Genomic DNA, 15,572 nt, shown 5'->3' with positions numbered 1-15,572 from the left:
AGAAGAATGACAAAACAATCCTTCATCAACTCCCCTGGAGCCTCTTCGTAGTCCCCTTAAGTCCCTAAAGGACTTCAGGACTGGTAACACCCAAACCGTGACTCACCGTAGAGGAACTGCGAGCACTGGGCGTAGCCATCCTCCATTTCTTCACATTTGTCGGCAGCCGTCTGCATGTCGCTGTATGTGGTGGCGAACACTGCCGCCCCCGACTCCACCAGGAACTTACAGACCTGGACGTTGTTGCAGGAGGCGGCGCAGTGAAGGGGGGTCCTGGGATGAGGAGATAGAGGAGGAGGGAGTTACTCGAACAATCTGACCTGATATCTGGATCATCTCAACATCTACAAACAACCGTTCACATAAGTCAGTGGTTTCTATAAACAGGCAATGTTTTCGAGATCAAAGGAAGAACTAAGGCCCTGGACCAGAAGTACCCTAAAGCCGTTTTCCCCTGACATCACGCCAAGAGTGGAAAACTCAAGACGGGCAACAGTAGGACAGCACTTTGGCTTCGTACCTGAGCCTGATGTCAGATAAAAAGCCACAGTGTGAAGACTGTGGATCAGAGCGCGGTTGACAGGAAGTTATAGTCTGACACAGCTAGCTAACTCACCATCCGTCACTGTCAGCAGCGTTGGCGTTGACTCCAAACTGAACAAGAAACTTGACGATCTCTGTGTGTCCGGCGCAGACGGCGTTGTGCAGGGCCGTGATGCCCTCATCGTTGGGCATGCTGGGGTCATCCACCTGCAGGATGGTCACATGACCACGTTATTCATGAAGGACTGAGTAACACCGCCGATCCCAAGCATTCAGTGCTCACCAAGAGAGGATCCACACACACACACACACACACACACACACACACACACACACACACATGCAAAAGCACACACAGTTAATGTTCTGACATCACTCACTCCATCAGCCAATCCACAAACCAACTAACCAACCAACCAGCTAGCCAACCAACCAATTGATCAACCAATTATTCAACCAACTAACCAATCTGTCACCCGATTACCCAACCAACCAACCAACCAACCAACCAAATATTAAACCAGTCAAACAACTAACAAACCAACCAACCAATCAACTAAGCAATCCAATTTAAACCAAATAACAAACCTACCATCCAATCAACCAACCAGCCTTTTAACAAGTGACCCACAAATAAATCAACCAACCAATTAACCAACAAACTTACCAACCAACCAGCAATCATCACATCAACCAAACAACTCTTGGCAATAAACCCATAAATCAACCGACTTACTAATCATTTAATCAACCAAAAGACCAACCAACAAGTCAATCAATTGACCAAACCACAATCCAATCAACCAACAAACCAACCAACCAACCAATCAACCAACTAACAGACCAACCTACCAATCAACTAACCAACCCAGTTTTCAATCAATCAAACAACCAGTTAACTAACCAGCAAACCCACCATCCAATCAACCAACCAACCTTTTACCAACTGACTGACCAATCAGCCAATTAACTCGCCAACCAGTCAACCAATTAACCAACAATTTACCAACCAACCAACCAACCAACCAACCAACCAACCAGCAATCATCGAATCAATCAATCGAAACAACCCTTTATCAATTGACCCAAAAATCAACTTACCAATCAATTAATCAACTAAACAACCAACCAACAAGTCAACCAATTGACCAATCCACCATCCAGTCAACTAACCAACCAACCATTTAAATTACCAACCCACCAGCTTACTTGAAACAACAACTAAACATATGGACAACCAACTAAAAAATTAACCTATCAACCAACTAACCAGCCATTCAGCCGACCAACCACTCTACCATGCTTTCACTTTCTTTTGTTCATGGCTAAATATTGGCAGAAATATTCTGGACTCTTTTAAAGAGCAAGGCATCTCTGATATCATTGGTTGTTTGCAGAGACCAAGAACTAATCCACCATCAGTCACAAAGGGTTCATTCAAAGGCAAAAACTTCTCAGAACAGGAACCTGGAGGACCACACATCCTCTTCACCCCCTTGGTTGAGCTGATTATGACGTGATACTCACATCGTAAATGACCCTCTGGACCAGGTCGTATTCACCCTCCAGAGACGCGTCCAGCAGTAGAGCCAGAGGGTTGAACTTGACCCGGATGCTTCGGTCAGTCGGCTCTGAGTTGATTTTACGGAGGATGGACTTCTTCCCCTGAGGAGCGAGAGGAAGGCTGAGTTACTCATTCATTTCTCAACAACAGTCAGAAACTGTTGGTCTGAAGTGGATTTCGTGCTCACCAGGGGCGCTGTGACCTGTCCTGTGACCTCTGGCGGCTTCAGGTGGAGGCTGTCATCCCCCTGATCCCCCTCTCCACAGGTGGGGTACGGTGGGGGTGGGTATGGAGGGAACTCGTCTTTAAAATAGTCCTGAGAGACCGGTGCAGGCGGACACACCACTTCCTCTTCCTTGTCCTCCGGCGGAGTGGGCGGAGGGCGGCAGGAGGCGGGGTCAGGGATGGGTGAGCGGGGGGGCAGAGGGGGAGGGGTCAGGTTGTCTTCAGGGCTTTCATTCAATAAATGGTTGAAGCCGTCACTGTTGGAGGTTACATCCGCACCCCTGGTCCCGTCATCATGGACCCCACCCTGCGTCACACCCCCACCTGAACCCACGCCCTCCATCGGGATGGTTTCCATGGCAGCCAGCGTGGTCTTCTGATAGAGCAGTTTCTGGATGTTGGGTCCTGCCGGGCCCTCGGGCTCTGTGATGGAGCTGCGTTTCTTCAGGGGTCGGGGGGCGTGGTGGAGCCGGCGGCGAAGGGCTTCCAGGTCGGCGTCGCTGGGGTTTCTGTGAGGGTTGGAAATGAAGGGGAGGAGCTTGGTGGGGCTTAGCGGTCGAGGGGTGGAGCGCTCTGATGTCTCTGTCGTGACTCCATCAACGCCAACCATGAAACCAATGTCGGCATCGCTCCCGTCAGAAACACTGGACCCAGAGTTTGCCGTGGCGCTGTCTAAGGAGGCGGTCTGCTTCTTCGGTTTTCCGTAAACTGTGAGCAAGAAAAGACAACCAAATTCAGAACAAACAGCTCTCCACAGCTGTCCCGTTCAGACAAGTCAGCTACAGCAGGAACACTGGGTTCAGGTGTGTCAGTGGTTACCTCTGGTGCCCGTGCGGGGCAGCGTTCCCTGGTATCCCTTCCCCGGCGTGCTCTGCTGGGTGTACATGGAGTAGATTGACGAACCGGCCAGGGACTGAGGCTTCTGCAGCACAGGGGGCGGAGCCTCAGAGAGCTCAGGTGTGTATGGGCGCACGGCAGCAGCAGGTGGACTCTCCTGCTTGTGCGGCAGGGGGAGGGTGCTGCTGTGGGTGAAGAGGACCCCTGCTGGTGCTCTGGACAGGTGGCCCCCAATTTGCCGGGCCTTACCGGGGAAGGTCCCTGTGCTGTAGGCCGGCTTGGAGAAGGTTGGAGGGCCGGAGGAGGAGAAGGGTTTGGGCTTGGAGGGAAGTGGAGGCGGGGCCACCATCTTGGATAGACCCTTACCTACAGACTGGACGGGAAATACAAAGTTCTGCCTCTGTTGTATTTGTACATTTTTATTCATTTATGAAACGAGCATAGGTCATTTTTACTGAAGCCCGGCCCAAGTTAATCAGTTTTGGCAGGACAGCCCTTTTTTTTTGGACCCACCCAGAGAGACAGCTGATGGACAGCTCGACTCTTAAAGTGAAATAGTCAGGAATATATAAGTCCAAAAATATGAGATATAAATAAAATAAAGGCTTGTTTTATACCTGATTGTCTCTGAGCAGATTCTCTGCACTGTGATTGGTCCGTGAGGGAACAGGGGGCGGGATATCAGACCCAGAGAGTCCCTTCAGGTCTGAGAGGGTTTTACCAACTGTAAGAAGAAAACCATCATCAGACAAACACACTGATGTCTAGAGCTATTCCCACCAAGCAGTTCAGTTTGGTTTATCTCAGTACGGCACACATTTCGTGGTGTTTCCTTTGACTAAAACCAGGACAGATCACCAAAATACCGTCCAGTACTGTCCCACTTTTTGGTACTCTTCTGTTGGGGTGCCAGTAGGGATGGGTACCGTTCAGATTTGAAACCATACGGTACTGATACCCGGTACCTGGCAATCGGTACCGGTACTCAACGGTACCAATTTTCGGTTCTTTTTTGCGTTTATGTGGTAAAAAATATCAATTTGTTTAATAATAAAATATATATTTTTTTCAACTTATTTATTCTTCAATATATAACCTTGCAATGCTGTGTTCCTGTCCAGCTTGGAAAATTACCTACTCTTCCACTCTCTCACAGTCACAAGGATGCATTTAGGTACCTAAACATGGTACCTTTTGATTCTACGTAGCCGTTACCCGGTACTTTTGACAGAATTTGGTCGGTACTTTTACAAGTACCTAATTTGGTACCCATCCCTAGGTGCCAGACACATTGATCTGACCCTGGAAGGTGGAGCTAGAAACATTGCAGTCTGTTGATCGGTTGGAGGAATCGTCACTTCCTGCGCAACAGTGGTAACAGAGGAAAACATTACCCTGACATGTTTAGATCTGCAGTCGACTTCGTGATGAGAACTTTGTTTTTGTTTGGAAACTGAACAGTGTCCGATGGTCGACCATGGAGGGCCAGTTTTGGACTTATTGGCAAGGTACACTGTGTCGCGCTACTATAGGGTCATACTATTACGTTTGACCCGATCAGCATCCAGCTGACACGCCGCCTACTAAGAAGGCACAGTTGGCTGTGGAATCACACCCAGGACCAGACTTTACTGATCCAAACCGGACCACTTGGTGGAAACGGGGCTTAAAACATCCCATATTTTAGATATTCTTCCTGGACTGACCTGAGCTGTGACTGGACATGCGGGGCAGTGTGGACGCTTGGCTGAAACCCCCACTGGACTCTGAAAAGGTGCTGTTCCAGTCAGAGACTTTAGTCACTTTAGTTGTGGCAAAACCTGGAAAAAAGTAAAGAAACGTTGGGTACAAGCTGTAGACGCATCCTTCAAATGCAACCCCAGAAACCCTGAACAGGTATTAAGAAAGAAATGGGCTCTAGAGTGTTTTTTGGAAATCAGTGGCTATTTTTAAAAAAGGGCGCCTATTCCTGATAAAAAAAAAGTGATCTCACCCGTGTCTTAGGATAAATTTATTTCTATGGCCCTAAAATGCGTCCATACCAAAGGGGAACTTTGCATCATGACGTGAAGTCAAAAGTTGATGATCTACTTCTGCCTTGATTGATTGATTTGTTTGTGTGGTCCGTTTGGCTCCATCACAGCAACATAAAACAGACTAATGGGTTTATGAGGGAGTTAGTTATTTACTTCTTCCCTGATCTGTTAGTTTGCTAGGGTCATGGTGTGTTCTGTAAACACTGTAGTTGATCCATCAAAGTCACACATCACATACACGGCAAAACCCGAGGAAGAGGTAGAGCAGCAACTCTTGTATTCTGTGTAGTTAAACTGACTCTCTAGTAGTTAAAACCAAAAATGTAAGAGGTTTTATAAATTTTCATAAATAATCCTCAGGGAGACTTCAGTCCAGTACCTGAAGCCGGTTTTACTGGTCTTGGAGGCGGCTTCATGGAAGAGTCTGGCATAGGGAGGGTGGCGGTGCCGTCTGGGTATGCTGGTTTCACCAGAGCCTCCTGTCGGGCCGGCACCGGGGGCCCCTGAGAGCTTGTTTTTGGGGATGATTGGATGTACGGCCCCACTGCTGCTACCCTGGAGCCCACGCCATGCTGAGGGGCCACGCCGTCTGAAGCCACCTGCAGGGAGAGGATACATTCAGGTCTGTGCATAGAAGCTCTTGGATTTGGCGCCCCCTGTGGACAAAGCTGAGTGTCTTGTTCCTTTACTGATGTTGTCAGACATGGTAAACTTTCTTGTAGCAAATGCTGGATGTTGAAATGCTGAGCCCTAACCCTTTATGAGCAAGTTCTATGTACAACCCCGGAACCCCTTATGACATCATCAGCTGTGAGGTTTCCATGGTGATGAGGAGAAGAGCTAAACTCTAGCACAAGTGCTATTTACAACCTCTTTTCATATCCCAATGCCAAACCCCTTATGACATCATCATTTGTGTGGTTTCTGTGGTGATAGATCATCCCCATTCATTTTAATGGGCCAAACATTTTGGAAAATGCTAAATATTTTGAAAAGTATAAGGGTTGGAAAAGTGAAAAGTATACGTTAAATTCTCCTTAACATTCTACACGTTTTAAAATTTGTATGCCGTAAATCAGTGAAAATTTGTAGGAGGAGCAGTGAGCCAAAAAACATGCGTAAGAAGTTTTTTAATAAAGTCACTGGATTTCTATAAGTTGAAATGCTATGGTCTCCACTCACGGGCAGGTTCTCCTTCTGCTGCAGCGCCGCCTTCTTCTTCCAGAGCCGCTGTCGGAGCTCGGCCAGCCGTCGGTCCATTGCTGCCACCTCCAGGTTCCTCTTGTTAAGGCTGTCCCTCTGCTGCTGCAGCCTGCCGCTCTGATCCTGGTTCAGCTTGTTCCTCAGCTAAAGGTCAGGGATGAGGATCAGTGAAATGGACTGAGGAGGAGTCTACTAGAGAGCTATGAGGTCCAGGAGGTCCGGTACACACTACCCTTTGCTTACTTAGTGCGTAGCAAAGTGCCTTTAATGACCAACATTACCAACAAGAGAGCATCTTGAGCTTGATTTGGTTTTGGTACGGTACAGCATGCTATATTACCTTATGGTATGCCTTGGTATGGTAATACATGGTAGAGGATTGTAATAGGGGCACCAGTTGGCCAAGTGGTTTGATTGCACCCATGTGACATGTACAGAGACATGTAAACCCCGTTTCCACCAAGTGGTCCGGTACGGATCAGTACAGATTGGTACGGGTTGGATCAGTACATCCTGATCCTGTTTGTGTTTCCACAGCCAATTGCGCCCTTCTTGGTAGGCAATGTGTAAGCTGGATGCTGATAGCTGTGTCAGCAACGTAACAGCGTGATGCCACAGCATTGAGACACAGAGTACCCTGTTTATAAATCCACTGAAGAAGAAAAACGCAGTTTCGACAGCAGATTTGGGCTATTTGTGACACCAATTTTCCAAACAGTAAGACAGTTCCCTTCAGGAAGTCACACAGGAAGTGATAATTCTTTCCACCAATCAACGGACTGCAGTGTTTTTGGCTCCACCTTCTGGGGTCAGATCAGTATGACTTAACCCCAGCAGGGGGCAACCAAAAAGTGGAACGGTACGGGTTGGTGATTTGAGGATTTTAGTCAAAGGAAACGCCACAAAATGTGTGCCGTACCAAGACGAACTGAACTGAACCACTTGAACCCCCCACTTCCTGCCCCGTATCAATAAAACGCCCCTTAAACAGCTCTGAATGAATCAATGAAGGATAAGTCAAGGCACCCTGGGACTTTGGTCTTTGGTCCAGGTCTCACCTGCAGCTCTTTGTAGAGTCTCTCCAGCTCTGAGGTGGAGGAGGCGTTGTGGTGATAAGGATGATTGGGAGGAGGGAAAGGAGGCTCGAATCTGTTGCTCCTTAGTGCCTCCAGCTGGTCGCTCAGCTCCTCCACCCTGGACACGGCGGCCAGCAGCTCCCTCTGCTTCTGCTGGAACAGGCCGGTCATCTGCTCGATCTCCTCCACTGCAACACAAGGACAGGAGGTCAGGGTCAGGTGTGAGGACCAGGAGGACGCCTGAGTCTCAGACGGTCTCTGAATGACTCGCTCAGACTGCTGAATCAGGTTTTTCCTCCTCATGCTGACCTGACCCGGGTCTCTCGGTCTCAAACGCTGGTCCAGCTGAGCAGATGTGACAGGATTAAACCGTCACCGTGACGTTTGAATGAAGCAGCAGTTTAATGTAAATCCTGTAATTTCTATAATGATGATCCAGAGCCGGGGTCACGTATGATCTAATTTAATCTAATCTGATGATGTCTCTGACGTCTGATGGCCCCTTTTCATGAACCAAACTCGGATTTCCGTCCATCTGCTCACACAGCACATGAGGCTGTGGAGGATAAACCCTGAACACACCCAGCTGTTTCTGACGGGAGCGTTTACAGCAGCTCTAACCGATGTTAGGGTTCATCAATCACAGCAGGAGAAAACTTTTTAACATCATCTGATAAAATATTTCTGTTTTACATTTTTCTTCTGAATGTCCTGAGTCTCAGCTCTTCTTTACGGTGTGAGAGCGCTGTGTTAAATTATTAACGTTAGAATCACAGTCAAAAAACAAACTTTGAATATAAAGCAGTAACGTTATGAAAAAAAAGTGAAATATACCTTTAGTCAAGACTTGGAATTTAGTTTCAAATTTATCAAGATATACATTCTGAATGAAGTTTTAATGTTTAAAAAAAATTAAAAGTTAGTCAGCCTTTAGCTTGTTTTTTAGTCTTTAGCTTGTTTAACCCTTAGTTGATGTTTTACCCTGTAGCCCATGTTTTAGCCTCTAGCTTGTTTTAGCCTACACTGGTACTTAAGGTTTAAGCTGATCTTAGCCTTTAGCCAGTGTTTTAGCCTTTAGCTTGTCTTTCAGTCTTCAGCTTGTTTAACCCCTAGTTTATGTTTTAGCCAGTAGCCCATGTTTTAGCCTTAAGCTTGTTTTAGCCTACACTGGTACTTAAGCTTTAAGCTGGTCTTAGCCTTTAGCCAGTGTTTTAGCCTTTAGCTTGTTTTAGCCTATACTGGTACTTAAGCTTTTAGCTTCTTTTAGCTTTTAGCCTGTGTTATAGACTTTAGCTTGTTCTAGACTTAATTTGTGTTTAAGCCTTTAGCCTGTTGTTTAGCCTGTAGCCCATGTTTTAGCCTTTAGCTTTTTTTTAGCCTATACTTGTACTTAAGCTTTAAGCTTGTTTTTTAGTCTTAAGCTTGTTTTTTAGTCTTAAGCTTGTGTAACCCTTGGTTTATGTTTTAGCATGTAGCCCACCTTTTAGCCTTTAGATTGTTTAAGCCTATACTTGTACTTAAGCTTTAAGCTGGTTTTAGCTTTTATCTTTTTTTAGCTTTTAGCTTGTGTTATTGACTTTAGCTTGTGCTAGTCTTACTTTGTGTTTAAGCCTTTAGCCTGTGTTTTGGCCTGTAGCCCATGTTTTAGCCTTTAGCTTGTCTTACCCTTCTGCTCCTGTTTTAGCCTTTAGCCTGTGTTTCAGTCTTTGGCTCGTATTTTGGCCTTTAGCTAAAGTAAAGAAAAAAAATCAAATGTTAAGATAAAAATCAAAATAAGGGTAAAATGATTGAGATTTAAGAGAAAATAGAAAAATTTTATCATTTAATTAAAGTTTTAACTGATGTATTTTTTTAATTAAAGTGAGGTTGAGTTTTGGAATCAGGATGTTTTGCAGCTTTAATGTGACCAGAGAATGAAAGGGTTAAATCAAAGTACCAGGAACTAGAACCTCTGTCCATCTACCGAGCCTCATACTGACCCAGTTTGCTGTTACTGAGGCGTTTCTGCTCCACCTGGCCCCTGAGGGCCCGGACCCGCCTGAGTTTGGCCTCCTGGTTCTGTGCGTTCTCTCTGAGCTGCTGCAGCCGCTCCTGTTCAGAGACGTCCTGCTGCTGCTGCCGCTGCTCCTGCAGCTTCAGGTACCTCAGCCGCTGCTCCTGCACAGGGAGCACTCAGTTAGCGCTCGCTAAACAAATTCAAACATTTCAAATGTTTATTACATTAGCATTAGCATTAACGTGCTAAGTCTGTACCTTGGAGGCCAGGAGCTGCTGCTGGGCGTTGATCTGCTGCTGCTGACGGGCTGCCAGATCCTGCAGGTCGCTCAGCGTCAGGTCAAGACGAGGGGCTGACACCTGACACACACACACACACACAAACAGGTGCAGTCTGTTAAAACACAAAGCATCATGGTTTCTCTCTCCACACATCTTTGAGAAGAAAAGATACTTTCAGTGTGTTTTCAGTTTTGGTGTCAAGCTAAGCTAAGTTAAGCTAAGCTAGGCTAGGCTAGTTCTGACAGAGGGACATCAGAGCCTCTCACCCCGTTCTCCACACATCTCTCCACAGACGCCTTCCCCTGGTTCCTCTTCATCAGCTGATCCGCTCCTCTGGACCCACCTGGACCAGAACACAAGAATATGATCAAACAGACTTATATTTATATGGAAGTCTTTAAATTATGTAACCTCGTTAACTTTTGTTTAAAAACATTTTTCTCTTGTTTAAAATTTTTTTTAGACCAAATGTAGAATTTTGCTTGTAATATAACAACTTTCATGTTATACTTGTTTTTTGGGTTATTTTGACTTGAATTAACAATTTTTTTTACAAACTTTTATTTTTTTTATTTTTATTTTTTACAAATTATAAATGTCATTTTATGACTTTATAATATCTTTAAACTACTTTCTGTGCTAACGGCCTTATTATCTCTGTCATTACAATTTCTTCTCGCTAATGTTACGACTTTGACCCTTTTCATAACTTCTGTTGTAATGTTACGTTAATTAACTGATATCAACGTCTGACACAAACATAAAAACATAAAAACAAGTGATGGTGGTGACAGATGCAGTCAGAGGCTGAAATCTCCTCACATTTATCCCCTCCCTCCCTCCCTCACACACACACACACACACACACACACACACACACACACACACACACACACACACAGAGGTCAGAAATCATGTGTGGATTAATCCATCGCTGCAAACCGTCACCAATAAATGAGCCGTTTTGTTTCTGGGACGAGCAGAGAAATGGAAACAAGCAGCAGTCGGTGAAACCCTCAGGTGCAGCTGCTGAACTCTCCTGAGCCCTGAGATGATCAGAGACTGTCAGGTCAAACGTCTTTATCTGTGTGTCCTGAACCAGGATAGATCTCAGGCTGGACAAAGACTGAGTCGCGCTGTGGGAGGAGCTGAAGAGGAAGATACTCTCCTCTTCTTCACTGCTCTTTGTTTCATATTTACAGCAGGACCAGCGTACCACAGCGTCTGTCACTCAGTGAGAGTTTGGATCTTTGCTTTCTTTGAAGGAGCTGCAGCTTATTTCTTCAGGCTGTTTGTAACAATGAGACCAGGACCACGAAACAAACATGACAGTTTATTTAATCTTACAGGACTTTTATAAGTACCACCTGAATTCAGTCTGTCGTACCGAGAACCAATTCATGTAAAATCAAATGGTACCATGTTTGGATACCTAAACACATCCTTGTGACTGTCAGGGAGTGGAAGAGTGGGAAATTTTCCATGCCAGACATGAACACAGCATTAAAAAAAAATAAAAAAAACGTTGACATTTTATTGTTATACAAATAATATTTAACAAATAAATATTTACTACATTAACACACAAAGTACCGATACCTATTCCCAGGAACCGGGCATTGGTACTGTATCGTAACAAATGTGAAAGTTACTCATCATCCCTACTCACAACATGAAAACTTTATTTCAACTGAAATCTCATTATTTTATGACTTAATTCCAAAAATACAATTGTGACATCACTACTTTATCTCTACTTTATTCTTGCCATTTTACAACTTGATTTCAACTCTAGTGTCATAACGTTTCATGTTTCAACCTGTCATAAAATTATAACTTAATTCCAGCTTTAACTTTGTGAGTTACAACTGTGTTTCATTGTGTCGTAGCATTACGACTTTAATTCTCTCGACTTTATTTCATCTTTGATCTCGTAACTCTAAGACTACGTGTCAACATCATGACATTACATCTTTATTTCAACATCTTGTCACGTTACGATTCTTATTTCAACGTGTCGTAACATTACAAATTTATTTCAATGTTTAAATTGTGACATGACGATTTTTTTTCTACTTAAATCTTTTTACATCACCACATTTTTTCATCTTGAATCTGGTAACATTTGATTATTTTGGCTTTTCTCTGATTGTACTGACTCAGTTACAGATGAACCCTTTCTGGGCTGTGTGAAGGTGTTTCCTACCTGTCTCTCGACCTGGAGCCCTCTGGTGGCGGAGGAGGTATCGAACCTCCCCCCTCTGCTGCCCCCATCGCTGCAGCGCCTCCATCATCCGCTCCCCCTCTGCCACCACGCGCTCTGTCATCAAATCACAGGTGTTAGAAACACGTCTTCCTGTTTGGAGAGCAGAAACTTCCTGTTTGCTGAATCACCTGAGCCTCTCCACGTCTCCGACAGGTAACAGTCCCCCTCCCCGGGCTCCTTGCAGAGCTCCACCACATCCCGGCACAGTGTCTCGGGCGTGATGGGGACCTCGCTGAAGTGCTGGTCGTTGTTGCTCAGGTACACGGTGAGGAACATCTGCAAACACAGAGACAGACAGGGGGAGCTGTTAGACCACTCCTCATGTTGGAGTGTTTCCCCCTCTGGCTTCTAGGGCAGACCTCCTGCTGAGACACCAAGGTCATGGTCTCTGATCAGGGGGCGTGGCCAGAAAATGTTCCTGCTTCACCTGGATCCACCAGCCATCATCTGACTGATCATCTGACTGATCATCTGACTGATCATCTGACTGATCACCTGACTGATTACCTGACCAATCACACATCAGAGGAAACAGCTGGACTGCAACAGACTCCTGAGCCAGTCCACAGAGTTCTTATTACCCAGCTTTAAACTGACGGAGGCTGGGTTGAATACAACATTCTGATTGGTCAACACACCGTCACAGCAATAACTGATTATCAGCCACAGAAACAATGACAGGTGAAACCAACCTGATGACATATGTGGTCAAATCAGGGCACAGGAGATGGAACAGACAGAGATGGAACACAACCAAGGATAAAGGAGGGAAATAAACAACACACCAAAAAAGAATAAAATCTAAATGGAACACATTTGAAAGAATGACAATAAATAGAACACACCAAATGTAAATAAAAACTAAATGGAACACAAAAAAAAATATAAAACTAATTGGAACACATCAAAGAGAATGAAACTAAATGGAACACATCAAAAAGAATGAAACTAAATGGAACACATCAAAAAGAATGAAACTAAATGGAACACTTCAAGAAGAATAAAACTAAATGGAACTCATCAAAAAGAATGAAACTAAATGGAACGCATCAAAAAGAATAAAAATAAATGGAACACATCAAAAAGAATGAAACTAAATGGAACACACCAAATGTAAATAAAAACTAAATGGAACACATCAAAAAGAATAAAAATAAATGGAACACATCAAAAAGAATGAAACTAAATGGAATGCATCAAAAAGAATGAAAGTAAAATGGAACACATCAAAAAGAATGAAACTAAATGGAACACACCAAATGTAAATAAAAACTAAATGTAACACATCAAAAATAATGAAACTACATGGAACGCATCACAAAGAATGAAACTAAATTAAACGCATCATAAAGAATGGAAGTAAAATGGAACACATCAAAAAGAATGAAACTAAATGGAACACATCAAGAAGAATGAAACTTAATGGAACACATCAAAAAGAATGAAACTAAATGGAACACATCAAGAAGAATAAAACTAAATGGAACACATCAAAAAGAATGAAACTTAATGGAACACACCAAATGTAAATAAAATCTAAATGGAACACATCAAAAAGAATGAAACTAAATGGAACGCATCAAAAAGAATGAAACTCAATGGAACACCTCAAAGAAGAATTAAACTAAATGGAACACATCAAGACAATAAAACTAAATGGAATGCATCAAAAAGGATAAAACTAAATGGAACACATCAAAAAGAATGAAACTAAATGGAACACACCAAATGTAAATAAAAACTAAATGGAACACATCAAAAAGAATGAAACTAAATGGAACACACCAAATGTGACTTAAACTAAATGGAACACATCAAGAAGAATGAAACTAAAAGGCACACATCAAATTAGATAACAAAACTAAATGGAACACATCAAGAAGAATGAATCTAAATGGAACACATCAAAAAGAATGAAACTAAATGGAACACACCAAATGTGACTTAAACTAAATGGAACACATCAAGAAGAATGAATCTAAATGGAACACATCAAGAAGAATAAAACTTATAGGAACACATCAAAGAAGAATAAAACTAAATGGGATGCATCAAAAAGAATGAAACTAAATGGAACACATCAAGAAGAATAAAACTAAATGGAACACATCAAAAAGAATGAAACTAAATGGAACACACCAAATGTAAATAAAAACTAAATGGAACACATCAAAAAGAATGAAACTAAATGGAACACACCAAATGTGACTTAAACTAAATGGAACACATCAAGAAGAATGAAACTAAAAGGCACACATCAAATTAGATAACAAAACTAAATGGAACACATCAAGAAGAATGAATCTAAATGGAACACATCAAAAAGAATGAAACTAAATGGAACACACCAAATGTGACTTAAACTAAATGGAACACATCAAGAAGAATGAATCTAAATGGAACACATCAAGAAGAATAAAACTTATAGGAACACATCAAAGAAGAATAAAACTAAATGGGATGCATCAAAAAGAATGAAACTCAATGGAACACATCAAGAAGAATAAAACTAAATGGAACACATCAAGACAATAAAACTAAATGGAATGCATCAAGAAGCATAAAACTAAAAGGAACACATCAAAGAGAATAAAACTAAATGGAACAAATCAAAGAAAATAAAACTAAATGGAACACATCTAATAGAATGAAACTAAATGGAACACCTCAAAATAAAATGAAACTAAATGGAACACATCAAAGAATAGAACACTGAAGGAGAAAAGGACACAGGGCTCAAGTTTCAAGCATAAAATACTTTGAAAGTTGCCTGTAACACAGGTATTTTATCACATCTGCCACTGTAAACGTTTAAACATAGTGTGTCATGTCTCAGGGACTGAGTGACTCCCCCTGGAGGTTGAGCTCTACAGCGACACATCCAGAATCAGATAGCTCAGACTGTGCTGACGGTGAATATTTGATGTGACGCTCCAACCTTTCCCCTTCATCAGAGCCTCCTGAGCTATTTAGGACTAAAACAGATATTTGTGGACATCCTGCAGCTCCCATGATGCACTGAGCCATCTGTTACTACAGCAGGGTATCTGCTGTCAGGGCCTGGAGCCAGACCGCCTCCAGCAGGCGTTTTCCAGCCAGTATTTATCCCTTCACAGCGAGCTGGTTCCTCCATCCTCCTCCTCTCCATCGTCACCTCGTTTCACTCTGAGCAGAAAAATGAGCGTGCGTCTTTGACCTTAAAGAGCGTAAGCAGAGATGCTGCAGCATCGCTCACTCCCAGCTGTTGTTGAGGATGAAGCTGGATGATTGGAGCAAACAGAGAAGCTCAGAGTCTCTGATTGAGGACGGAGAGCGAACACACGGCTCCTCTACGGTGGGAAACAGACACAGGGCTTCCCTGAGCTGAATATCAAACAACGCTGGTGTTCCTCAGGTCGGAGCGTTGTCCTTCAGAGTTTCTAAAGCTTTAAAAGTGGACTGTTTGTGCATGCAGCTCCTTTCTCTCCTGTCCTCATTCTGTCCTCATTCTGTCTCTGAATGCTTCCAGCTACGAGCCGGGGTGAAATGTTTTCTCTGAACAACAC

The 15,572-nt window shown here is 43.5% G+C and overlaps 1 protein-coding gene across 1 annotated transcript in view; it reads right to left on the bottom strand.

Moving 5' to 3' along the window:
• LOC141809170 (apoptosis-stimulating of p53 protein 2-like) overlaps window positions 1–15,572 on the bottom strand; it is a 31,648-nt gene that overhangs the window by 5,086 nt on the left and 10,990 nt on the right. Inside the window, exons 2-16 of the mRNA XM_074696043.1 lie at window positions 12,156–12,303; window positions 11,968–12,081; window positions 10,028–10,104; window positions 9,738–9,839; window positions 9,464–9,641; window positions 7,467–7,672; window positions 6,388–6,552; window positions 5,585–5,804; window positions 4,876–4,989; window positions 3,787–3,893; window positions 3,152–3,542; window positions 2,295–3,040; window positions 2,071–2,208; window positions 617–750; window positions 107–273 (exon numbers count right to left, since the gene is read on the bottom strand). Coding sequence (XP_074552144.1) covers window positions 107–273; window positions 617–750; window positions 2,071–2,208; window positions 2,295–3,040; window positions 3,152–3,542; window positions 3,787–3,893; window positions 4,876–4,989; window positions 5,585–5,804; window positions 6,388–6,552; window positions 7,467–7,672; window positions 9,464–9,641; window positions 9,738–9,839; window positions 10,028–10,104; window positions 11,968–12,081; window positions 12,156–12,303 — 3,007 coding nt within the window. The remainder of the gene's footprint in view (window positions 1–106; window positions 274–616; window positions 751–2,070; window positions 2,209–2,294; window positions 3,041–3,151; window positions 3,543–3,786; window positions 3,894–4,875; window positions 4,990–5,584; window positions 5,805–6,387; window positions 6,553–7,466; window positions 7,673–9,463; window positions 9,642–9,737; window positions 9,840–10,027; window positions 10,105–11,967; window positions 12,082–12,155; window positions 12,304–15,572) is intronic.

This window comes from Halichoeres trimaculatus, unplaced genomic scaffold (genome assembly GCF_033239565.1).
Source record: "Halichoeres trimaculatus isolate MK-OKI-2021-1 unplaced genomic scaffold, fHalTri1.1 fHalTri1_scaffold_2, whole genome shotgun sequence".
NCBI classification, from domain to species: Eukaryota; Metazoa; Chordata; class Actinopteri; order Labriformes; family Labridae; genus Halichoeres; species Halichoeres trimaculatus.
This window is presented reverse-complemented; position numbering and strand designations above follow the sequence as displayed.